General features: G+C 41.3%; 1 protein-coding gene across 1 annotated transcript in view; it reads left to right on the top strand.

The window, feature by feature from the left end:
• Positions 1-26,038, top strand: part of SNAP91 (synaptosome associated protein 91) — a 191,706-nt gene that overhangs the window by 130,252 nt on the left and 35,416 nt on the right. The window contains exons 14-16 of the mRNA XM_073626882.1: positions 4,061-4,161; positions 15,974-15,988; positions 16,085-16,258. Coding sequence (XP_073482983.1) covers positions 4,061-4,161; positions 15,974-15,988; positions 16,085-16,258 — 290 coding nt within the window. The remainder of the gene's footprint in view (positions 1-4,060; positions 4,162-15,973; positions 15,989-16,084; positions 16,259-26,038) is intronic.

Below are 26,038 nucleotides of genomic sequence, written 5' to 3'. Positions count from 1 at the left end.
TGCAGCAGAGTTGGTGGAGTGGTTAACAAAGCCGTCCTCATCCTCCTCATCCTCTGTCACCCAGGCTCAGAGTAGTTTTGCCTTCCAACGCAGCTGCCAAAGTGGCCTATTCCAGCGGCTCCTTGTCCACAGTCACTCCTTCCGTAGTCCCACCATCATGCACAGAGGAGTCCCCAGAATTATTCGACCACAGTGTCGGGTACATGCTGCTGGATGATGCGCAGCGATTTGAAGGCTCGGATGTTGGTTTCCAGGTTGAGGAAGGGAGTAACGTGAGCCTAGTGCCACAGAAGGACAAGAAACTGGCAGTCATGTTCCCACAGCTGCAGCATACTGCCAAGTTTGCGCCAGTGACGAGGAGGGAGGGGATGATGAGGTCACTGACTGTACTTGGGTGCCTGAGAGGAGGCACAACTCTGAGGCAGGATGTTCTCCAGGGGGATGGTTAAGGGCAGCCACCCTATTGCATCACACCGCAGAGCACCGCAGGTGCAGGGCACTACTGACTTTTAAAAGTTCCATGTTGCGGGCCTTTTTCGACACGTGTGCAGCAGATCGCACAATTCCTGTTTACAACCTATGTCTGAAGCGGATCAAGCGTGGCCAGAACAGCAGCCGCTTGGGCACCACATGCTTCACCAGACATATGATGACCTGCCATGCAGTCCGTTGGCAACAGCACTTGAAAGACCCACATCAAAGGAAAAGGCGGACTTCTCCTTGCTCCTCATCTGGGATCTCCAGCCCCACTATACCTCCAGTCCTCTCAAAAACCTGCACTGAGAGGAATGAAGGTATAGCAATAGGTGTCCCAAGTACTTGCAGCCAATCTGCTAGCAGTACACCACCGATTGATTTTAGCAGGCAAATTTCCCTACCCCAGTTGCTGATCCGTAAAAAGAAATTTGGTCCCAGACAGCCACATGCTCAGCGTCTAAATGCTATCTTGGCCAAATTGCTAGCACTGCAACTGCTGCTTTTTCAACTGGTAGACTCTGCCCCCTTTCGTGAATTTGTGGAATGTGCTGTACCTCAGTGGAAGGTTCCAAACTCTGCTGGCAGCTGGAAAGGATGCAGGACAGGGTTTAGTGTTGAAGCTTGTTGGAGCTTGTTTTGCCACCACACCTCCAAAATGCTAGTAGTGATTCTGCCACAGCTCTCTCCTCCACCCCCTCGTCTTCTTCCTCTATGGCCTCTGTTGCAGATTTGTCCTCTGAACCAGTGGTGCTCTGTAAGCATTCAGTGGGCTACACAAGCAGTCAGGCTAAAAGATGCGAGGCAGTGCTTGAGTTGGTCTGCCTAGGGGACAGGAGCCACACTGGGGCAGAGATTCTGTCAGTTTTGCAGGGGCAGGCTCAGAGGTGGTTGACGCCATGCCAGCTTCAGCCAGGAATGGTTGTATGCGACAATGGCACCAACCTTCTCTCCGCCCTCCAACGGGGACACTTGAGCCATGTTCCATGTTTGGCACGTGTCCTGAATTTGGTGGTGCAGGGGTTCTTGAGCAGGTACCCAGGCTTACAGGATCTCCTGAGGCAGGCCAGAAAAGTCTGTGGCCATTTCCGCCGGTCATACAATGCCAGTGCTCTGCTGGCTGACATTCAAAGGGAATGCAACTTGCTCACCAACCGCCACATTTGTGACATGCCCACCAGGTGGAACTCAACGTTGGCAATGCTGCAGCGGCTGCACACACAACAGAGTGCCTGTGCGAGTATGGCACAGGACAGGGTCAAGGGAGCTTGGCTTCTTTTTGCCACGCAAGTGATCAAGGATGCATGCACTGTCCTGTCACCATTTAAGGAGGCCACAAGGATGATGAGCAGCGAGAATGCATGCATCAGTGACACTGTCCCTCTAGTCTTCCTGCTGGATCACACGCTTCGTGGAATCATGGATAGGGCAGAACAGCGGGAGAAAGATGAGGACTTCCTTTCCTCTAAAGACCCCCTTTAACCAGATAGGGAGGAGGAGCCTGCGAAAGGACCCTAGGATTTCGTGGTCTTGATACACGTTACAAGGGTAAGGTTGCAGAACTCATCCTGCCTTTGCAGAAGGAGCAGAGGCCTTAAAGAAAGGTTTGTGCAATGCATTTCCAGACCCTGGTAGGTTACCATTTCCTGGTGTTGGACAAAATGTTGAGCCTTTGTTTAGTCAGAGGAAGAGCGGTGGAGAAGGTGGCCGTCTGATCGATGCCTTTTAAACACTTTTTCTGTCCTTAGTGCCAAGGTCTGATCGGTTCAAGCAACCGTTGCCAGCGTCTGCATTATATGGTGCAGAAATATCTAGGGGCAAGAGCAGACTTGGAGACCTTTCCAACAGAGCATCCACTGGGTACTGGGTCTTGAGGATGAACCACTGGCCAGAACTTGCTCAATATACAATTGAACAACTGGCCTGTCCTGCATCCAGCATGCTTTCTGAATGCACATTCAGTGCTGCTGGAGGGTTTGTAACGGATCAAAGAGTGCGCCTGTCCAGACTCCGTTGACAGGCTCACGTTCATAAAAATGAATCCGTCTTGCATCATCAGCTATCAAGCACCTGATGCTTATGTAACTGATTGAATTTGAGACTGCCTATGCTGACTATCCTATTCCGCCTCAATCTTGATGATGCTGGCTTCCAACAATATTTTTGGTTTAGGGCACAACCACCACCCAACCCAGGCCCAATTTTTCTGCCCCTGTTTAACAGGGGCATGCAATTACAATTCTTGATATAATATTTCACAGAGAGTAACTGTGAAGGCTTACAGTGTTCTGGTACCACCAACACCCAAGGCCCAATTTTCTGCAGAGTATATAGGGGCAGGCCGTATAGTGTATATATACTGTTGTTCAGAAAATAATTGGTGCAGTGTTCCCCTTAATATCCATACCAGACATGAAGGGCCTGGTATGGATGTTGGGGGGGGGGGGTACAGACATCAATGCCACGCCAAAAACATGCCATTTGTTTTTGGTGTATTTATCTATGTTGCCGGGATCCGACATCACATTACAACTGCAAGCAGTTTTAAATGACGTTATTTCCATTAGAAATGTCATTTTGCTGTGGAACTGTTATAAACATGGGAAAGATGCGCTACTTTGCAGGCATACTAAGGACACCCCCAGGCACGATATTTAAAAGAATATTTTAATTTTTATTGTTTCACTTTTAAGCATTATTAAAATCACTGCTCCTGAAAAAACGGCCGTTTTTTAAAACTTTTTTTGGATTGATACATGTCCCCTGGAGCAGGATGCGGGTCCTAAACACTTTTTATGGCAATAACTTGCATCTTTAAATGAGCACTTTTGATTTTTCATGTTCGTGTCCCATAGACTTTAGCAGTGTTCGCACAAATTTCTTGCCTTTTTGCATGTTCTGCTGCCAACCGAACCGGGGGTGTTCGGCTCATCCTAGCGCTGGACCCCTGAACAGGTGAGTGTCCTTATCAAAGCTCAGCAGCTACAGCATTGTATTATATTATAATATTTTTTTTAATACAGGGCGAAGAACCGCTGTAAAGTGTAAATCCATGTCTGCTTCTATTTTGTGTGTGGTTTTTTTTTTTTTTTTGTTTTTTTTCATTTAGATGCATTTTCATCATTCTCCCAGCTTGAACATTATAACCATGTATATACTGTACCTGGTCTATGCACCCTGGAAGATAGAAATTCCTGAAGTAGACACCGCTAGTCCAGTGATCTCCACTAGCTTTCAGATCCTATGTTGAGCGGCTGCTCTGCTGCATTCTGAACAGAGGAAGTCAGCCATTCAGCAAGGGCGCTGTTCGAAGAATGCAGTGATGTTTACACTCTCCACCTCATCCAATTTGGGAACGCTTTGCATTCATTAGGAAAATGGGTTTACATATACATTTTAACCTATTTTATGTATTGCATGCAGCTACTAGAACGACTCCACTGTATCAGCTGATTTTTATTTTTTAAGTATGGGGGCTATAGCTAAAACTAAGATTGAAAAATGCTAATTTAGAGAATGCAAAAAAGAAATTGTTTCTGATGTTTGTTGACTATATAGTTTTTGTACTTTTTTATTATTTTTACAGTTCAGCTAAACTCTCCAATGATCTTTTGGATCTACAACCAGATTTCACCTCCTCTGCCCAGGGTGGGGCAGCTGCTCCTGCAGGCGCTAGTGCATGGGGTGGTAAGTCAAATGTCTATTTTTTTTTTTTCCCCCAAATTGTAATGGATTAGCTATCGTGATTAAGCTATGGAAATTTTACATGGGTCTAAAATGTTACTTTTTCCTGTTGGATACAGCATTTGTATTGGAAGTGGTGATCTATTTTTAAAATGGTAATACTTTACAGTGTTTTTTTTTATTGTATAGCATTTTGATAAATATTGGGCCCCATCAATGGAAGACAAATTACCCTTAAATGTATTTTGTTTATATTCAGTTAGTTTTTTTTTTTTTATTTCATATTTGCTGGGTAAGCTACTATTTCATGTAATTTAAAGGAACAAAGAAAATAGATCATGGAATTGTTGAGCACATGAGAATATAATAGTCATATTTCAAACAGGATGAAAGGCATAATCTGTGTATTTGACATTTTCTTGTTATGTGCCAGTTGCCATACTGTTTTGGCATTCTTGTTATGCAAACCCTCTGTCATTTGCCAGTCTGCAGCAGTTGAAGGAAGAACCGAAAGATGGTTTATAAAACGCAGAAAAATGAACTCTTACCAGCACCCTGGTGCAAATAATACAGTTTTGTTAGCACAAAGTTACACATACTTCATATGTAACCAACGTTTCGGGATTATGCTGGGTCCCTTCCTCGTGGCAATATAGTGAGGTCACTATAACATGTAAAAAAAGAAAAAAAAAAAGCTATGGTTAGGCCGTTTTCTAGAAGAGACACAGAATGACTGCCATGTTGGAAATGAGATGGAATTCCAACAGAAAACAAGGCAGATCTGTAACCTCTCATCTTTTGTAGTGAGAAATCTTTGCCTAATAAGCACTCCTAAGCACTTGTTTTCACTCATGAATTAGAGCACAGCCTATTTGTTGCAAGAGATAATTGAACTGGTGGTTTTGCTTGCAAATATCAGGTTGTCTGTCATAAACATCTCAGTGGCAGCAATGCTGTAGTGCTCCTGATTCGTGATAATTGGACCATCTTGTATCTCTCAGGGGAGCAGTACTATGGAGTGCCTCAGGCAGCATAAACAGGAGAGATCTTCCAGTTTGTTGGGACCTTTCTGTAATCTGGCCCATAAGTACTTATAAATGTAAAGTATGAAAGTGCTGTTTGTGACAGAAGGTGCTCAAAAAAACCTGCATGAGTTAGGCCAGTTGCCCACAGATGTAATAATTTACTGATGTTTATACTCAGGATCTTTTTGACCGATCTGGAGTAAAATGTTCTGTAAAGGTGCATGTATACGTGCAGATTTCTCCTTTAGTGCCAGTGTTATCATATACACATGTATACATGCGAATAGACAAGTAAATGCGTGTACATTACTGCACCTAAACGTGAAATCTTTTATTTTTGTTATTTTATGTACTGCTACAGTATACATTGTTGTATTTATAGTTACAGGTCCAAAATTGCATTTGTAAATATTAAAACCCAAAAAATTGTAGTGCCGAATTAAAACAATACAATTGATGTGGTTACAGTAAATACAAAATGAATAACCACAGTTCTCTGTCAATGGTACAGCCAAGATCAGTGTAAATATCAACGCATTTCGAGAGATTGTGTAGTTCCTCTTCTTCAGGGGTAGGTGGTTATAATTACACAATAGTATCTACAGTGGAAAGATTAGGGGGAAAGTGAAATACCAATTGGGCTTCACAAACATTTTTGATATAACAGTTTCATTATGCAGGTATTTTCTCAAAACGCTTTGGGTATTACTCTGATCTTGGTTGTACCATTGACCGAGAACTGTGGTTATTAATTTTGTATTCATTATGCATGTACTGTAACCGCATCAATTGTATTGTTTTAATTCTGCACTATTTTTTTGGCTTTTAATATTTACAAATACAATTTTTTTTTTTTTCTATAAATCCTACTTCTTTGGAGTTTATGCCCTTAAGTCCCACTAGAGGGTTTTTTCTGTAGATTCACTAACTGTATTCTCTTGTGCATCTGACATTAGCACAGCGATCTCCCCCACTGAGCTGTTGTGTTTTGCCAGAACACTCCGATCAGCACTTCCTTTTATTGGCTGAGAAAGCTGATTAGGAGTTGGTCGGCTGCTGGTTTTCCAGCATGCTCGTCTGACAGAAGCCGACCAAATGGCCACCTTCTGTCGGACAGACCGACACACACGGGCCAAATGTCAGCTTTTTTTCTATCTTCCAACATTAGGCCCGTGTGTACCTGACTTAAAGCGGAAGTAAACCCATCCATAAAACTTTAATTTCCGGCACATGCCGGATCTATAACTCTCACATTGGTTGTGCTCTCAGCCAAACTGTCAAACCATCCAATGGCTGGTGTCATAACTGATCACATGTGCAGCATCATGGCAGTTGTAGATTAAACAGAGGCAAAGATGGCAGCTTCCTTGGCTGAAAACGATAGGGGGGTTTACTTACACTTTAAGGCTTGACTTCTGTTGAACTGGCTTGTTAGAAAAGTTTCTAGATGAACAGCTGCTGATCAGTGTATCCTAACAGAGGAGGTGTTCCCACAGAATACAATGGCGCAGCAAGGAGGAGTTCTCCATCCACTTGGTTTGTGGATTGAGAAATTCATCTCCCCCTGCCTATTAATGGGTGTTGTTTGCCTCTCTGTGGCCACTGTTGGTCTTAATTTGCCCCCTCAACTAATGATCCCAACAGATCTACAATTCCAAAGGCCCGTACACGCGATAAGAAAAATGGACTAACATTTCCATACGAAAACTGATCAATCGATTATCTGATCATTAGTATAGTGCTTTCGGTAGCCGATGCCAACTGTTCGGATGACAAAAAACGAAGGTGCAAGCTAGAAAAATGTTCTCGTATGTGAACACAACATACAATAATCACTAAATGTGTACTGTCAGCGTATGCCAATAATAGAATAGAAAATACCGTGCATGATCAGCAGCAGAGAATGACCCAAAATACGCTAGTACGTAGTTACCCTTGCCTGAGAATTGCTGTACAAGTTAATATAATTTTTGGGTACATCACGATGCGCACATTCCTGGAAAATTGGTTGATCAGTCGTCCAATTTTTCTCATAGTGTTTACTAGACTTTAGAGCAGACAAAGATTTTTAATATCAGATGACTGCTCAAGACCATCTCTTGTGATTAGCAATGATAGTGCATGCCATACTACTGAGGAACACATAGTGTATGTTCTTCCACAGTTTATTTTCATTGTTGCTATGTTAAGCTACCCATAGACATTGCATAAAATTAACTGGTCATTTTTAGTTGGATTGGAAAACGGGATGGGGAGGGAGGGGACAACAATCAGTATGTCAGGTATAGTGTTTTTTGTTTTCTCTTAGGGGCCAGTTCACACCATAGAAATGCAGTTCGGATATGTTCCAAAATGCTTTTCTGCAGCTTGCACGTTTTGGTGTGTTTTTGATGCAATCCAGTGCATTTTTGTTCCCCCCTCTTCTTTTTTTTTTTCTTAACCTTAATAAGGGCATGTATGTTCCAGTACGTTTTTGGTGTGCTCCAGTGCATTTTTGATGCATTTTACAGCGTTTAAGTACAGTCCAGTGCAGGAAAAGTGCAGCATGTCCTGCATTTTTTTTTTTGCACTGGAACTGCAAGCACTGGTGTGAACTATGCCATTGAAAAACCATATAACCTACTTTCCATGTGTTTTTGATGCAGAAAAAAACGCACTGGACTGCATGTTGTGTGAACTGGTCCTCAATCCAACAATTTCATGCTCACCAACAGTTTGTGCTGATGAAGGGGGCATGTTGAGCCCCTAAAACATGTTGGCTGTTTTGTAAAAGAAATATAAAAAGCAGCACTAAAAAAAAAAAAAAAATGTTCCCATGAGTTTAATGTGTGAAGGGTGGATTGAAGCAGCACATCATTCAGAGTGGAGTACGGTCACAAGTGATTGGAGCACATATTTTCATATTGGATTATAGTATATGCACTTTTGAAATGTATATCATTGGTGTATGTATATAATATATTTTCTCATAAGGAAATCTTCTTTTTTTTTTAAGGGGTGCTTTTTAGATTTCTTTTACACTTTGGTATTGTGCAATATAGGGAAGCGCATTGAAGCAGCAGCTGGGGTCACACATAGGGTAAGGTTCTTTTGGGGAGTGCAAGTAATTTTAGTTACTGATGTTGGCTGTTTTATCTCATGTTACCCTAATGAAAAGTAATTAAAAATTCATCTTGAATTTACGACCATTTGCATAGCACTTTTATTACATCTTAAAACTTTGAATCTTACCCAGGGTTCCCTGGTAGAATAGAGCAGCCTAATCAAAACCCTTAAATCAGACTTGACTTTGCCAATATGGGACTTCATTATACACAAAAAACGCACTTGAAATGCATAGTAAAAAACTCCTTTTTATCAGTAAATGTGTGAACAGGTCCCTATTGTTTAACTAATTTCAATTAACTGAAACACAACCAAAAAGCTGTAAATACATTAACTTTTTAAGAGCATTTGTTGTATGTAATTTAGTGTTGTGATTAGTTAATTTTTTAAACTGTGTGTATGTTTAGATATCCATTAACATGAATAATCTAATTACTGTGTTTTAGTATGTGGTGTAAAACCACTGACATTTTATATAGCTCTCCCAGGGATATAAAAAGGCCAGTTCTTGTACCTGGGGCACTGTGGTTTTGCATAATCAGTTTTAAAAAGTTTATTTTGCTCTTCCAAACAATCTCTAGTATTTCTTCTAAATAATGTTACTGGTAGAAACTCTATGTAGATATTTACTTGTGCTGTGTTCCAAAAGCAAAACCTTTTTATGCAGTTATGTCCTGAAAATATTCTTGGACGTTAGTTAAAAAAAATGTTAGATTTATGATTTTGAACAGTGATCGATTTGTTACCTTAATGCAGACATCAACTGCCATGCTGGCAATTCTGCTGTTTACCAGAATTGCAGGCCAGAGTGTTTGGTGGTTGGTGTGACTTCTTATGCCGCGTACACACGATTGGACTTTCCGACAGCAAAACCGTGGAATTTTGGTTGAATGTTGTTGGCTCCAACTTGTCTTGCATACACACGGTCACACAAATGTTGGCCAACAATTACGAACATAGTGACGTACTACTTGTTTTTTCAGCTCTTTATCGCCACCCTTTGGGGTCCTTCTGCTATTTTCGTGCTTAGTAGAAGTGTTGATTCGCGCTTTTCTTTTTGCGTTTTTTATTTTGCATTCTTCATCTTCATCTTCATCTTCATCTTCATCTTCATCTTCATCTTCATCTTCATCTTCATCTTCATCTTCATCTTCATCTTCTTCTTCATCTTCATCTTCTTCATATCACTTGGGAAAAAAAAGCCTTTGATAATTTGTTTGCAATAACTCCATCAGTATCACCAGCAAAACAGCTTCATTATTATCCCATTATAGAAGAAGAGAATTGTGCGCTGCATTTGAAGATTTCCTAATTTGCCATGTCACGAATGTCAATTAATTTACAAGACCGGCTGCTTCTGAGCATGCGTAGACTTTTGTGCAACGGACTTGTGTACACACGATCGGAAAGTCTGACAACAAAAATTTGTTGGCGGAAAATTTGAGAACCTGCTAGCAAACATTTTTTGGCTGAAAGTCCGACAACAAATGTTCAATGGAGCATACACACGGTCGGACTTACCGCCAACAAGCTCACATCCAACATTTGTTGGTGGAAAATCCGATCCTGTATACGGGGCATTACTCTTCAACACATGTTTTTCAGTGCATTTTAGCTTTCACATGTGGCAGAATGCCACCAGAGTTGCAATACTGAATTTAAAACACATTTAAATGTTATCTAATGTTTTCTTTTATGACATTCTTTGCTGTATTTCGAAATGTACAGTATATGTTTGTTTCTGTTGCTCCAAAAGAATGACTGCTCTTCTTTCCCCATATGCTTCTGTTGTATTCTAAGTTGATAACAAGCCAAAAACCGAGAACCTGCAGAAAAAAAGTGTGGGAGGGCATGAGCAAGCCAATATGTTAACTGAATATGAAAAGCAATATAACCATTTGTTTAATATTGAGTAATCTATGGGTTAAAGGGAGCAACAATGATAAGAGACAATTGTTGGACAGTTCATTTTATTCTAGATAGAAGAATTCAAAAAGGAGAGCATCTCCTCTTTCCTGACTCTTCCTTTTTGTACTAGACCAGGGGTCTCAAACTCAAATTGCTTGAGGGCCACATGAAGTTTTCATATCCCATGGGGGCCGCATGCAAACTTTCAAAACTTCAAAAACAATAAACTATACCAGCAATACTATACTATACCCAGCACTGGTGTCAGCAAACTCATTATTAACCCAGCACTGGTGTCAGCAAACGCATTATTAAACCCAGCAGTGGTGTCAGCAAACGCATTATTTACCCCCAGCACTGGGGTCAGCAAACGCATTATTTACCCCCAGCACTGGGGTCAGCAAACGCATTATTAACCCCCAGCACTGGTGTCAGCAAACGCATTAACCCCCCCATTACCCCCCACACTCCCTAAAATACCCCCCACACTGCACAAATTTCTACCCCAGTCACCCCACTAAGGACTTTGCCTCCAGTGTGATGGCTCACTCACCTCTCCTGGCAGTTAGGATCATCTGCCTCCCGAGTCCTCTCCTCCTGGCTTCCATACAGGCCTAGTGACAGGGGACCCAGAGAACACAATCTCTCGCGCTGAGGTGGCAGCAGGACCCTGGATCCGGACTCTGGTCGATTAGTCAGTGCCTAGGTGGGCAGGGCGATCGGCGGATCGATGAGCGAATCCTTCCTCCGCTCTGTTCTCTATCTGGGCTGCAGCAGCGGAGAGGAAAGAGGAGATTGAGAGATAAAGCTCTTTGGCACCTCCCCCTCTGCGGTGCCTGGGTGCAGTGCAAAAAGACGTCCTGGATCGGCCCTGCCTGCAGGCCATTTTTAACTGGGCCATTACTCTGAGACCCCTGTACTAGACCCAATGAAATGGATTGTAATGGCACTCTGTGTACTGAGTAAATATTCTCTGCAATCCAACCAGTCATTCCATCGACTGATGCTGTTTGAAATGTGGCCTTTCTCTTCCGATTCACAGAACAGTATAGTGTTTTCTCAGTGGTTTTGCAAGATAGTGCATTAAGTGAGTTGTGTCTTTTGAATTAAAACAATATTAAGCCCAAAACTGTTATATATTGCAGTGTACCAATCTTTAGATGTGGTTGAAGCAATAGTAGTGTTCTTTTTTTTTTTTTTCTTTTTTTTTTTTTTTTTTTTTTTTTTTTGGCATTTCCCCTCTGATATCCCCATGGTGATCTGGTAACCCACATTCTGTATTAGAGTGCCCCGACTCTGGATGAAAGGAGCACAGGGGGCACCGTTTGGAAAGCGGCGTTGTCAGTCTGGGGCGCGGGTGTTAAATATACTAGCAGGTTTAAATACAAAAAAAAAATGAAGCTTACCTCCAGGTGACGCTTTATAAGAAGTTACAGCAACAGTTTTTTTGTTTTTTTTTCTTTTGGGTTAAGGGTTTTGCATAAATAAAAGCTGACTATTGTAAGCCCTCTGGTGGTGGTAAATGGTTTGTCTCACTCCAATAAACTGTTACTTCTGGAAGAGAACTTGCTTGTTTGAAAAACAGACTTACTGACTGGCAGTGGTGGCAGGTGGGTTTTCCTTTAGGGGGGGTGGCAAACAACCACCCCCACCCCCCCAGGCAACCAGCAGCGTGGCACTACACCTCCACCCTCCTCCACCCCCCCGCCGGTTAACACGATTGCGGGCAGCAGCTCCGGTGTCCTCAGCGGGCTGGGAACAGCGGCATCCAGTGTCCTTAGCTTGGCGAGTGGCTGGCGGGGTCCTTCCCTCCATGGTTTCCGCCGTGCATGTCCTCTATCCTCCTCCTCCTCTCTCCTCCTCTCTCCTCCTCTCTCCTCCTCTCTCCTCCTCTCTCCTCCTCTCTCCTCCTCTCTCCTCCTCCTCCTCCTCTCTCCTCCTCCTCCTTCTCATAGGATCGCCTGACGTTTTGGCCATTCAGGAAATAAGTCTCAGACCTGCTTCCTGATTGGTGAGGGAGATTTAGTGTGAAAATAGCGAGATTTTCATGCACTATCATAGCACAACTGGGTGGGCTCGAAGCACAGTGCTCTGCACCCCAAGCTCACCCTTTTTTGAGGCCTCTGGCTTCAAACCCCCCCCCATTGGAATCTTTACCCCATTTATGTAAATCAGGGTGCCCAAAGCATGCATGGCCCGTGCGCCCGTTATGGACGGGCTGCCACTGCTGACTGAATCACCAGATAAGAGTAAAAGAAAAAAGTCTAACAAAAAACAAATGCAGCCATCACATCTAAAAAATGGTAAGCTTCAATATAATAATTTTTTTTCTTCTGGGATTAATACTGTTTTTAATATGGTTTGCAGCATTGTAATGGAATACAAAAATCCTAGTGTCAATCGCTGTTCACAAAAAGTTGGCATGGTTTGTCCTATTCCACTTAAGATTTTTGCATACAGATGTACACAAGTGTCTGGTTATATATATATACACACACAGTGAGTGTGTGTGTGTATATATATATATATATATATATATATATATATATATATATATATATATATATATATATATATATATATATATATATATATATATATATATTTATATATATAAATCTGCAAAAATGTCAACAATTCTGTGTTTTTCTGTCAATATGGGGTGCTGTGTGTACATTAATGAGGAAAAAAAAATGAACTTAAATTATTTTGGCAAATGGCTGCAATATAACAAAGAGTGAAAAATTTAAGGGGGTCTGAATACTTTGCGTCCCCACTGTGTATGTATGTATGTATATATATATATATATATATATATATATATATATATATATATATATATATATTATTTTTTTTTATAATATATCTCTGAGCACAGTTATTTTAAAGTGGTTGTAAACCTTAGACATGAAATATGAACAAAGCTTATCCCTCTATAGTTAGTGCTCTTAATCAAGACAAGTGCAAAGTGTCACTTCTGTCTGCTGTTTTGTACCTCTGCTATGCATGAATCACTTCTGATAAGTTTTCCTGACACCAGAGAAAAATGGTGAAGGGGAGGGAGAGCCTCAGCTATGTCCCTGTAAGCTGTGTGAAGAGGGGTGTGGCCCTTCCCTCCAATCAAATCTGAGCTCTCCTCACTGATGTAACTTAAGCTCTCCACCCCCTGCTTTTCAGAGCTGAGAGATCCTGTGTACATTCTGCACTTTGATCGGATGTAGAGAAGAGAAACTGAAAATAAACTGGTACAACTTATGTATGAGGATTTGCTTCATCTCTGTGTATCGCCTGAGCCCAGTCACCTCACTGGGCTTGTGTAAGGGTTTACAACCACTTTAAATGCCACTAAGACCTAAAAAGTGTATGTGTGATCGGCTTTTCCTCACTTGCGCCTGACAGACGCGAGTAGAGGAGAGACGATCGCCTGCTCTCCTGACGGGGGTCTGTGCTATCAGCACATCCCCCCCCCCTCGGATCCCACCCAAGACCACCAGGGAAGCCGCCCAGGACCACCAGGGAAGCAATCCACACTGGACCACCAGGTATGCCCCCTGGACCCCCAGGGAAATACTAATCAATGCCCAGGCAGCTGCCAATCAGTGCCCAATTACAATGCCTATCAGTGCCCATCAGTGCCACCCATAAGAACCCATCTTTGCAGCCTTTCAGTGCCGCCTATCAATGCCCATCAGTGCTGCATATCAGTGCCACCCATCAGTGTTGCATATCAGTGCCCATTAGTGCCACCTCATCGGTGCCCATCAGTGAAAGAGAAAACTTACTTGTTTACAAAATTTTTTAACAGAAACATAAGCAAAACTTTTATTTTTTTTCAAAATTTTCTGTCCTTTTTTATTTGTTTTGCAAAAAATAAAAACCACAGAGGTGATCAAATACCACCAAAAGAAAGCTCTATTTGTGGGAACAAAATGATAAAAATTTAGTTTGGGTACAGTGTTGTATGACCGCACAATTGTCATTCAAACTGCGACAGTGCTGAAAGCTGAAAATTGGTCTGGGCAGGAAAGTGTATAAGTGCCCTGTATTGAAGTGGTTAAATATTTTGTTTTCAGTTTAACTCATGGATGGCATTGTGTCTCAGGGCTCTTTTAATCACTGAAAACAATCTCGAACACCTGTGATAATTAGATTGCCAGGTGAGCCCAATTAAAGGAAAAACTACTAAAGAAGGGTGTTCCACATTATTAAGCAAAGCACCATTTTCAAGCAATATGGGGAAGAAAAAGGATCTCTCTGCTGCCGAAAAGAGTGAAATAGTTCAATGCCTTGAATGAGGTATGAAAACCATTAGATATTTCATGAAAACTTAAGAGTTATGATCGCACTATTAAGAGATTTTTGGCTGATTCAAAGCACAGACGGGTTTTGTGCAGTTAAAGGCACATTGAAGAAGATTTCTGCCAGATCCATGCATCGGATCAAGAGAGCAGCTGCTAAAACACCATTACATAACAGCAAACAGATATTTGAAGCTGCTGGTGCCTCTGGAGTCCCACGGACATCAAGGTGTAGAGTCATCCAGAGTCTTGCTCACAAGCAGAAACGGCTGCATTGGGCAGAAAAATACATGAAGACTAATTTTCAAACAGTCCTGTTCACTGATGAGTGCCGTGCAACCCTGGATGGTCCAGATGGATGGAGTAGTGGATGGTTGGTGGATGGCCACCCTGTTCCAACAAGGCTGCGACGTCGGCAAGGTGGTGGTGGAGTCATGTTTTGGGCCGGAATCATGAGAAAAGAGCTGTCGGCCCCTTTAGGGTCCCCGGAGGTGTAAAGATGACCTTTACAAAGTATGTGGAGTTCCTGACTGACCACTTCCTTCCCAGGTACAAAAGGAAGAACTATGCTTTCCGTAATCATCTTCATGCATGACAATGCACCATCTCATGCTGCAAAGAATACCTCTGCATCAATGGCTGCTATCAGGATAAAAGGAGAGAAAGTCATGGTGTGGCCTCCATCCTCCCCTGACCTCAATCCTATTGAGAACCTTTGGAGCAACCTCAAGCAAAAGATCTATGAAGGTGTAGTTTACATCCAAACAGCAGCTCTGGGAGGCTATTCTGACATCTTGTAAACAAATTCAAGCAGAAACTGTCCAAAAACTCACAAGTTCAATGGATGCAAGACTTGTGAAGCTGCTATCAAATAAGGGGTCCTATGTTAAACGTGACCTGTTAAAATGTTTAAAAAGTTAAAATGTTGTTCAAAGTTTGATTGAAATAGCTTTTGATTTCAGTAAATATGCTACAAATACAACAAATTACAATTTTCAGTTCTTTACAACCTATAAAGTGTTCTGAAACTTACTGTGCATAATAATTTGGAACAGTGCATTGTTTTTTTTTTTTTATTATTATTATTATTATTATTATTATTATTTATTATTATTATTATTATTATTATTATTATTATTATTTTTTTTTTTTTTCAGTTATCATTAGGTTTGTTCAAAAAAATTTGAATTGTACTCTTAATAGTTAACATGAGAATTATGCTGACTGTTGTTTACATCAATGATTTAGGTAAATAAGAAAAATATCATTGGCATAATTTGGAACAGGGTGTTTATGATTTAGATTACTGTATAGATGCCTTATATTATGTTTGGGTGCAGAATCACAAATGTCACTGCAGTTTCCTGTTTTTTCTGTTTTTCCTTTCTAACACTTTGCAGGTAACTTTAAAAGTCCCTTGTATCACACATCTTACATTTACTTTCTTTTTAATCGCTTGCTTATTGGATCACATAACAGATCTTTTGGGCGAGGGTGAGTAGTTTCTTGCTATCTTTTTGTGATTGTCTTGATCCTTAGGGCTCTTCTTACTTACAGTTAACTTTTCTTTCCATTCCTGATCCTCTGCAGACTCTCTCTCTGCACCTTCTACATCTCTTATCTCAGAGGCTCCTCAGCTGTCTGACCCATTTTCAGCTGAGCCCTGTGCCCTTACTGCTGCTCCCACTGAAACTCCAGCTCCTAATGTGTCTCCCGCTCCTGCGTCTATTAGTACTGCCAGTGCTGAGGTCGATCTCTTTGGAGGTTAGTAAGGTTCTATGATGTCCTGTTTTGTGAAAGTATGCCATTTAGTTGTGTTGCGCACTTTTGTTTTGAGCATTATTTCGCACTTTGTGGAATATTATCACATTGATTTAATTATAATAGGTTCTGACTGTCTATGGCTAGCCTAAGGACTCCTGTACAAAAGAATTTGCTTGTGTCTGAGCTGCGTTTCTCTTTCATGCATGTTACTGTAATTGCAAAAATTACATAAGGGAAGCTCAAAACAATTCCTTGAGCAACAACAAATGCAAATCAACCAGGGTGGATATAAATCAATGATTTTTTAATTTTTTTTTTTAAGTAAAATATGATCTTTTTGGATTTTTCATCAATATTTTTTTTAATCAAACTTATTTTAATAAAATGTTTTTGGAATAAAAATCTAAAGATCGTTTTCTATTTTAAGAGTCATTAATAATTTTAGTTTATTCAGCGTGAAATGGAGCTTAGTTATGTAGCATGAGTCTGTATGTTCTGCAATTTTTACATTTTTGGTAAACTCATTCAATGAATCCAAGCTCTTGCTAAGATAGCATGCACTGCATTGATGCATTCGCATAATGTCACCGTAACCATGAGATGAACCAAAGTTCAGGAATATTCCTTTATCCCATTGTTTTGCAAATCTATGTACACTACAAACTGATTGAATCGGTTCTGATATCGCTGTTTTACTAACCTGACGGCTTATTATTCTAAATAGAAAACCTTAATTTTGTTTGCAAATAACGATTCTAACTACCAGCAAGAAGTCCTTACATTTTAAAGAGCACCTGTCATTTCAGATCTATTATGGCAGCGCCTGTTAGCGTGCATCCACTCAACTGCTGCCGCCACGTCCCTCACCTTGTTGTGTCACTGCCGCATCACCAGTCGTCCCATTAAAGTGAATGGGGCTGTTGGTGAGTCAACAGCGGGTCAGAGGAGGAGTCACTGCTGGACAGAGATGACCGTTGCTCTTTAAAAAATATGATTTAAATAGAGTTGATTTAACCACTTGCCGACCAGCCGCCGTCGTTATACTGCGGCAGGTCGGCACGATCTTGAACGATCTTGAACTGTCGTAGCTGTACTTCAGCTCCTTTCAAGTGGGATAGCAGGGGGTGCCGATGCTCATGGCTGGGGGTCGCGGGCATGAGAAGCAGAAAGGGGATGTGTGTGTATAACCACACAAATCCCTGTTCTGTGAGGAGAGGCAGATCGTGGGTTCCTTATAGCTAGGAACCATGATCTGTCAAATCCTACAGTCGGTCCCCTCCCCCCACAGTTAGAACACACAGTCGGGGAACACAGTTAACCCCTTGATTGCCCCCTAGTGTTAACCCCTACCCTGCCAGTGACTTTTACACAGTAATCAGTGCATTTTTATAGCACTGATCGCTGTATAATTTTCAGTGGTTTCAAAAATGTGTCAGAAGTGTCCTATCTGTCCGCCATAATGTCGCAGTCCCGATAAAAATCGCAGATCACCGCCATTACTAGTAAAAAAATAATAAAAATGCCAAAAATCTATCCCCTATTTTGTAGACGCTATAACTTTTGCGCAAACCAATCAATATATGCTTTTTATTACCAAAAATATGTAGAATACATATCGGCCTAAACTGAGGGAAAAAATAGCTTTTTTTTTTAAATTGGGGATATTTATTATAGCAAAAAGTACAAAACGTATTTTTTTTTTCTTCAAAATTGACACTTTTTTTTGTTTTATAGCGCAAAAAATAAAAACCACTGAGGTGATCAAATGCCGCCTATGAACCACGTTCTGTAGTGCAAATCTGTTAAATGCAAAAAGCACTAAAAATGCATAGGTGTGAATCGGGCCTAAGAGTGCTCCTAATCTCAGCTCATTACCTGTATAGAAGACATCTGGGAGCCAGAAATCTTGCTGATTGATAGGGGGTCAAATATTTATTTAACTCAAAATGCAAATCAAGTTAACTTTTGAAATGCGTTTTCTGGATTTTTTTGTTCTGTGTCTCACTGTTAAAATATAAACCTACCATTAAAATTATAGATGGATCATTTGTTTGTTAGTGAGCAAACGTACAAAATCAGCAGGGGATCAAATACTTTTTTCCCTTACTGTATAAGCACCTGACCACAAACATTTTAGCTGCATAATAGTGACCTCTGCTTCAATCCACCCAGATGCTAGCACATGGGCCACAAATGTTACTGTAATTGTCACAAGTGCAACTGCATTTCACCGTTAAATTAATACAAGTGCATATAGCCTAATATTTTGTAGGTTTATTGCCTTTTTCTATCCTGTCTGAAGAGTAAGGTCAGTCAAGAACAAAAGCATCCAGGCAGGTACAGAACTGTCAGATAAAATATCAGTCTAATTAAAGCCTGTAGGGAAAAGTACAGATGGAACATATTGCTTGCTATGATTCAGCAATTTTATTAAATGTGGTGGGTGTGCCATGTCCCATATCCTCAGCCCCTGCCACTCCATGATTCTGTGCTCTGATTGGGATGCAGAGCGACAGGTACTCATCTGCAGGTACGCTTCTAAATGCAGTTGGAAAACGAGAAAGATGTAACAATATAGAGCACCTGCAACACCTTTATCAACCGGGTAAACCGTTTTATTTTCAGAAAATCTTACTCCAAATTAAGTTAATTAAACTTCTAAATTGATAAACTGAGCAATAAAAACAGATGAGAACATATATATGTAATTGGGTACCTTATAAGACCTGATACTAAGAGTATTAAATTAACAAGTAGTCACAAAGTGCAGCACTCTCCTTCAATATAGTGCATTCAAATGATAGTTATCTAGCTATCTATAAAAAGTTGAAGTCCCATACACCAAAAACTCTTCAGTAATTGCCTCTGATCACCACAGTGCCCTTTACCCCACCTATAGGTGTCTTCTCAAGTACTTAAATGGACCTCACTAATTACAGTAGGTCTATATGCGTTTTGCAGTGTTTATATATGTGTGTGTGTAAAAGAAAAGATGGACTCACATAAATGTACAATGTAGTTTATTAAATTTCAACATTAAAAACAGTAGTAATATAGCAAATACTATACAGAATGCATAACAGACATTTTTACATGTATGTACACAGTTTCAGAAGTATTCTTGCATCCGACGCGTTTCGGAGTAAATATACCTCCTTCCTCAGGGTTGGGTGTAAGTTAGACATTTTTATTATTATTGTGGTGTGTTACTGATTTGGCATTGCATATAATTGAAAATTAAAAACAGCAGGGACATGGTCTGTCAACCATAGAAATTCTTGGTTCCATAGTTACATAGTTAGTCACATAGTTAGTCAGGTTGAAAAAAGACACAAGTCCATCCAGTCCAACCATAAAAACAAAAAAAAACAAAACGTACAATCCAATATACCCAATACTATACCCACAGTTGATCCAGAGGAAGGCAAAAGACCCCAGCAGAGCATGCTCCAATTTGCTACAGCAGGGGAAAAAATTCCTTCCTGATCCCAGAGAGGCAATCGGATTTTCCCTGGATCAACTTTACCTATAAATGTCAGTACCCAGTTATATTATGTACATTTAGGAAAGTATCCAGGCCTTTCTTAAAGCAATCTACTGAGCTGGCCAGAACCACCTCTGGAGGGAGTCTATTCCACATTTTCACAGCTCTTACTGTGAAGAAACCTTTCCGTATTTGGAGATGAAATCTCTTTTCCTCCAGTCGTAAAGAGTGCCCCCTTGTCCTCTGTGTTGACCGTAAAGTGAATAACTCAACACCAAGTTCACTATATGGACCCCTTATATATTTAAACATGTTGATCATATCCCCCCTTATTCTCCTCTTCTCAAGAAGGAAGCAATGGTTTTCAATTGTTAGAAATTTGTTTGGTATCCGTATTGGGAAAGAATTGAGATGAAAAAATTCATTCAAAAATATCTTTGAGGAAGGGGGGTTTTACCCTCCCTTGGCCTTCCAACAAAAAAAGGGGAAGGGAGGCCAGTAGGGGGTGTAAGGATATAGTATTTCTGAGAATACACTGAGGCCGAGAGGCAAATCCTGAGTTATTTAGCGGCCCGGCTAGTGATGTTCCTAGTGTATAGGGAGTAACTGAATGTTCTAAAGATAAGCAAACTTCTAACAGCACAGACCGGTGTCATACAGCAGAGTCTATCGCGATGTGTCCGGAGCAGCAGCCTCCATTTCCAGCAGACCCCTGGTAAGTCTGGGGGGGGGTTTCCTCCCCACCAGACGCCCCCACCTGTGCTATTTGCCACCCCTCTTCAAGAGGAAGAAGCACAAAAAAAAAATAAAATAAAAAAAAAAACAAAAGGCACGCCACACTACCCGGCGGCTTCCAGGCTCTCCTCGCCATTTTTTCCCCTCTGTAAGATCTTCGGATCAGAGCCCATGCCTCGCGCAGGAAAACTCTTTGTTTGAAAGAGAGGAGGGGGGTCGTAGGCGACAAAGGGGGTGGGGCTTGGCACGGCGTTGGTGTCCTTCAATGCCCAGCGCAGGAGAGTGTTTTTAAAAGCACTAGTGTTATTGCTGCAAGTTGTGAGAGACCCATAGAGGGGCAAGAAAGAGGTTGGTGACACATTTACTATGGCATCAGGCTGAGTGTTAATAGCAGCGGCAGTGGCTGACTATTGATCAAGCAATGGATGCGATTTCTTCTGGTAGTACCTCTGCTTTGTGCATCAGGCTATATTCAGAAGGGGGGTCGAAACACCCCCAAAAAGGAGCTAAAAGGGTCTCCCTCAGGCTCTGGAAATCGTACTCTTCAAATGGCATCCTCCCCTGAGAGGGGGTGGCTGGTCAGAGTGAGCTTCGGGGCCATGAAATGTTTGCAACTTTTTCAACACTGCAGCCCCTGTTCATTTTACTTTTTCCTCAGCCATGGTAGGTTTCTAAAAGGAAGGGGTTATATAGGAAGTTTAGCGACTTTAATTGCATCCCAGAGTGGCTAATCGCATCTCAGTATGGTCAAGTTGCCTCAGGTTCTCTTCCATTTTCCTAAGACCTTCAGACTGAGGAACTAGGAGCAGGAGAAAACGATTCCCTCAGGGGACCGTGGTGAGGCTGATCACTCCTCCTCTGAGGTGTCAATTGTGGGAGAGTCAGCTTTCACAATCTGTAAGATTGATGGTACAATTACTTACTGAATGATCCGCTCCACATTTATGTACCCTTAACTGTTTGGAGTCGTTAAAGCCTCCTCAAGCTGTGCGTGCTTTTTCCTGTCCATTATTGTTGGGAAATTTTTTTTGTATCTGGAGGATCACCCAGATAAGTATTTTCCATTCTAAAAAGTTTTCACACTTTATCCTATGGTAGAGAAAATTTACTAAGCTGGGTATACCAGCAATTAATGCTACTATATCCTTTGTGAATAAGTTTTGACTTGTTCGGCAGACATTACTCAAATACTCAGGGATCCAATAGATAAAAGGTTAGAATTCATATTAAAAAAACAAAAAAAAAACCACTTTTTTTTTTCTCTGGCAGGTTGAGTGTCTCAGCCTGCGCTGACAGTAATTGGTTAATCATTGAGAAACCAGTTTTAACAGGTTTTTAAGGTTATCCTGATCAGCAGGTCCAGGAGGCAGCTTTATGTTTGCAATAGTTGCTATGACAGATTGCGCCTTCGCTAAGCGTCATGCAAGACGCTCCTGGCTAGTCTTCCCTTTTGCGGTAAGACAACTATCTGGGGATATTTTGGATATATCCAAAGAATTTCTAGCAAAAGAAAGATACCCTTTTGCCTTTTAAGTGAAGGAGTAAATGTGTTTTTTGTTTCAAAGCTCCTTCTGTGCCAGGGGCATCAGCCTCCAGGCAGTCACAATGGCCTCTGCCGTCAGGTTCAAAGGGTAATCTTCAGGGTTAACCCCAGGGACAAAAGAGGTCTTGAAGGGGGAAGCCTACAAGATACTGTAGCCTCCTTATTAGGAGGTGCCCCCGCTTGCTCAATAGGGAGAATTCTTCTACAGTTCTCAGGGATCTGGCAGAAGGAATGTCAAGACGAATGACATTCAATGGCTCCAGCGTACAAACTGGAGTTCCAAGAGTTTCCGTCCCCTTGTTTTTTCAGATCAAACGTTCCTAAGGATCCAGAGAAAAAATAAATCTTTCTCTAGCATTGGTCCATCTTTTGGCAAAAGTGTTCATGGTGGCCCCCATGTAAGAGCAGAGATTGGGATTTGGTTAAATCCAAATGGACATTCTAGATTTCAAAAATCTAAAGTTCAATTGCTGAATATAATCTCCCCTTTTTGCATGAAGATGCATACCTCCATATGCCGATTTCCTCGCTCACTAGTAATATTTTCTTTCAAAGTGGAAAATCTTTTTTCAGTGTGTAGCTCTGCTTTCTGATCTAGCTGCTACACCTAGAGTACAAGGTTCTGGCTCCTTTTCTAGCCAGATTGAGGGCCCGGGGTATAACGATTATGGTTGTTAGACCAGTCTGTAGCCCGCTTAGACCAAAAGTGTAGTCATCACATTCGACTACCTGGAATATCTAGGTCGGATTCTCAACCTAGGATGAATCTTCTTTAAAACATGAAGAAAATACTTGGGTCTGATCATAGGTACACCCAGAAAAGGGTATTCGTACCCCAGGCTAAGATCAGCGCCATAAAGGACTGATCTAGATAGTCGGAGCAAGATGTTTTTCTCCTATTCAACTTTGGGTGAGGTTGTCAGGAAAGATGGTGGCTTCATTTGAGACTGTTCTTTATGCTCAATCTCATTCTAGACTGCTGTAAAGCAGTATCCTATCGGCTTGAAACAGAGAATTCAAGCTCTGTATTGCCAATGTGTCTGACTCCAAAGCCTTCGACCACATCACCCTGATAGCGCTCGATCTTGTCCCATCTTGGAGGCTAAGCAGGGTCAGGCCTGGTTAGTACCCGGATGAAAGACCACCTGGAAATACCAGGTGCTGTAGGCTGAGTGCGCCGGAACCTTAGTTTATGGTTAACATCCAAAAATCTGCGAAGGGGAAAATCCTTCTTTCAGTTACCTGGGAAATAGTATCAACATATGTCAACCTTTTTTTGTTTAGGTTGGGGGACAGTCCTGAAAGGGGCAGCTGTCCAGGAGAAGTGGCCTAGATCAGAAATGGCTTTGCCCATTAACATTTTAAAAATTCAGGCAGAACACTTGGTTCTGAGGCCTGAATGTTCAGTTTAAGGTATTGTCCTGCTAGAAGTCAATTCGTTTATGCAACAGAAATGGCCCATATTAATCACCAAGGGGGCACAAGAAGTTGTGCGGCCCAGAAGAAGGTGAATCTTATCCTATCTTGGGAAGAAAACAATGTACTTTGCCTATCGGCAGTTTTCATTCTAGGAATAAAAAATTGGCATGCGGACTACTTGAGTCACCAACAGTTTTCCTGGGAGAATGGTTCCTTCACCCCAATATCTTCCTGTCAATATGTCAAGGATGAGGGATCCCAGACATAGATCTGTTTGCGTCCAGGATCAACAAAAAAGATTGACAACTTTGTGTCAAGAACAAAGGATCCGCTAGCATGCAGAACGGATGCCTTGCTATTCCTGTGGAATCGGTTCTCGCTGATTTGTGCATTTCCCCCCTATTCTGCCTGCATCCACAACTTCTTCACAGGCTCAAGCAGGAAGGGAAGTCGTTGATTCTTGTGACCCCCAGCGGGGTTCAGGAAATCTTGGTATGCAGAGATCGTGGAGATGACAGTAACCCATGGACCCTACCTTCATGGCCAGACCTTCTCTCGCAAGGTCTGAAGTTGCATCCTACCTCACAAATGATAAATTTACCTGTTTGGCTATTGAGGCCCACACTCTGAAGAAGCGTGGGCTGTCAGGTTCGGTAGTTTTCTACCTTGGTTTATGCAGAGCCAGTCTCCATGGTTATATATTATGGAGTCTGGGAAACGTATGTCTCCTGGTGTGAGACACGAGGAGCTGCACCCCAGGAAATAGGTCCAGGTAGAGTTCTTGATTTCTTTCTGCAGATGGGGTGAGAAATAAAGCTAGCCTTGAGTGCTTTCTAATTACAGGTCTCAGCCTTCTCGGTATTTCAACGACCACTTGCTTCGCATTCTTTGGTCCATAACTTTATTCAGGGGGTAACTTGGCTTAATCTCCGGTTAAGTAACCCCTGGACCCCTGGGACTTGAATTTAGTTTTGTCAGCATTACCAAACAGACTTTTTTGGGCCGTTACATCATATTCCCTTGGTCCTTTTTTGACAAGGAAACAATTTTTTCTGGTAACCATATCTGCTGCAAGAAGGGTATCAGTATTGGCTGCTCTTTCTTGTAAAGAGCCATATTTTTTTTGTTCACAAAGATGAGGTAGTATTGCGTCCTCATCCTAACTTTTTACCATAGGTAGTATCAGGTTTTTATCTAAACCAGGATATTGTTCTACTGTCTTTTTTCCAGAACCCTGTTCTTTGGAAGAAAGATGACTACATTTTTTTGATGTGGTGAGAGCAGTTAATGTCTGCTTAAAAGTGATTGCTCAGATTCAGAAAACGGATGTTTTTTATTCGTGTTGCCTGAAAGTCCTGAAGGAGGATAGGCAGCATAGAAGTCTACTATTCTAAATAGATTTGACAAGTAATCATTCAAGCTCATGGTTAAAAAGGTGGATTCCACCCTCTCAAATCAAAACGCACTCCTCTAGGGCTGTTAGTGCTTCCTGGGTAGTGCATCACCAAGCCTCCATGGCTCAAATCTGTAAGACCGCAACTTGGTCTTCAGAATATAAATTTACCAGATTCTATCAAATAATGTAAAAGGTCATAAGAATATCACCTTTGGGCGCAGGGTACTGCAGGCTGCAGTATTAGTCCTCTAGTCTCTTATTGCCCTACTTTTTGTTGTGTCTCCCTCCCTTCAGTTGGCTTTGCTATGGGACATCCCACATAATAACTACTATGGCTCTGTGTCCCGTGATATATAAGAAAATAAGATTTTTAAAACAGCTTACTTGTAAAATCCTTTTCTTTGAAGTACATCACGGGACACAGAGATCCCTCCCTTCTTTGGTATATGCGTGTATTGCTTTGCTACAAAACTGAGATACTCCCAGGAGTGGGAGGGGTTATATAGGGAGTGCACTTTTTGTCTTAGGGGGTGCCAGTGTCCATCACCTGAAGGTGGCCTATAACCCACATAGTAACTACTATGGCTCTGTGTCCCATGATGTACTTCAAAGAAAAGGATTTTACAGGTAAGCTGTTTTAAAAATCCTATTTTTTTTTTTTTTTTGCATTTGTACAGGTGGTTGGATGCCTAGTGGTTCTAGCTGTCTAGCTGTTTCCTATAGTATATAGAGTTGAGTAATAGGTGGTTTATACACAGGGATAGAGTGGACATTTTTTTTTCACTTTAATAAATTGCATGTATAATGTATTAGCCTGCCAATATGTGCAGTTTCTGTGGAGTTTGACATCCCTGATCTGAGACATCAAGAGTGTGGTATTGTACTAATAGGATGATTACTTAATTTCACATAAAATTGCATTTGCTTAATACGTACTGTATATAAACATTTATTTTGGTGCTGAAATAATGCAAAAGTAAACAACGGCCTTTTTTTTTTTTTTTTCTAAATAGTCTAAGGTCTGCATTATCTGTACAATTGCATGGTACACAACCACTAGAGGGAAGCTTCTGATTAGGAAAATAGCTTACCTCATTTCTCTGGACATAAGTTTTGAATGCAGTATAAGTTACCAGCAACCATTTTGTTAATTTAAACATCTATTTCCATGCATTTTACACAGAATAAATTTGATACAAAATA

This window comes from Aquarana catesbeiana, linkage group LG04 (genome assembly GCF_042186555.1).
Source record: "Aquarana catesbeiana isolate 2022-GZ linkage group LG04, ASM4218655v1, whole genome shotgun sequence".
Taxonomy (NCBI): domain Eukaryota; kingdom Metazoa; phylum Chordata; class Amphibia; order Anura; family Ranidae; genus Aquarana; species Aquarana catesbeiana.
The sequence above is the reverse complement of the archived record's forward strand: the minus strand, read 5'-3'. Positions and strand labels throughout refer to the sequence as shown.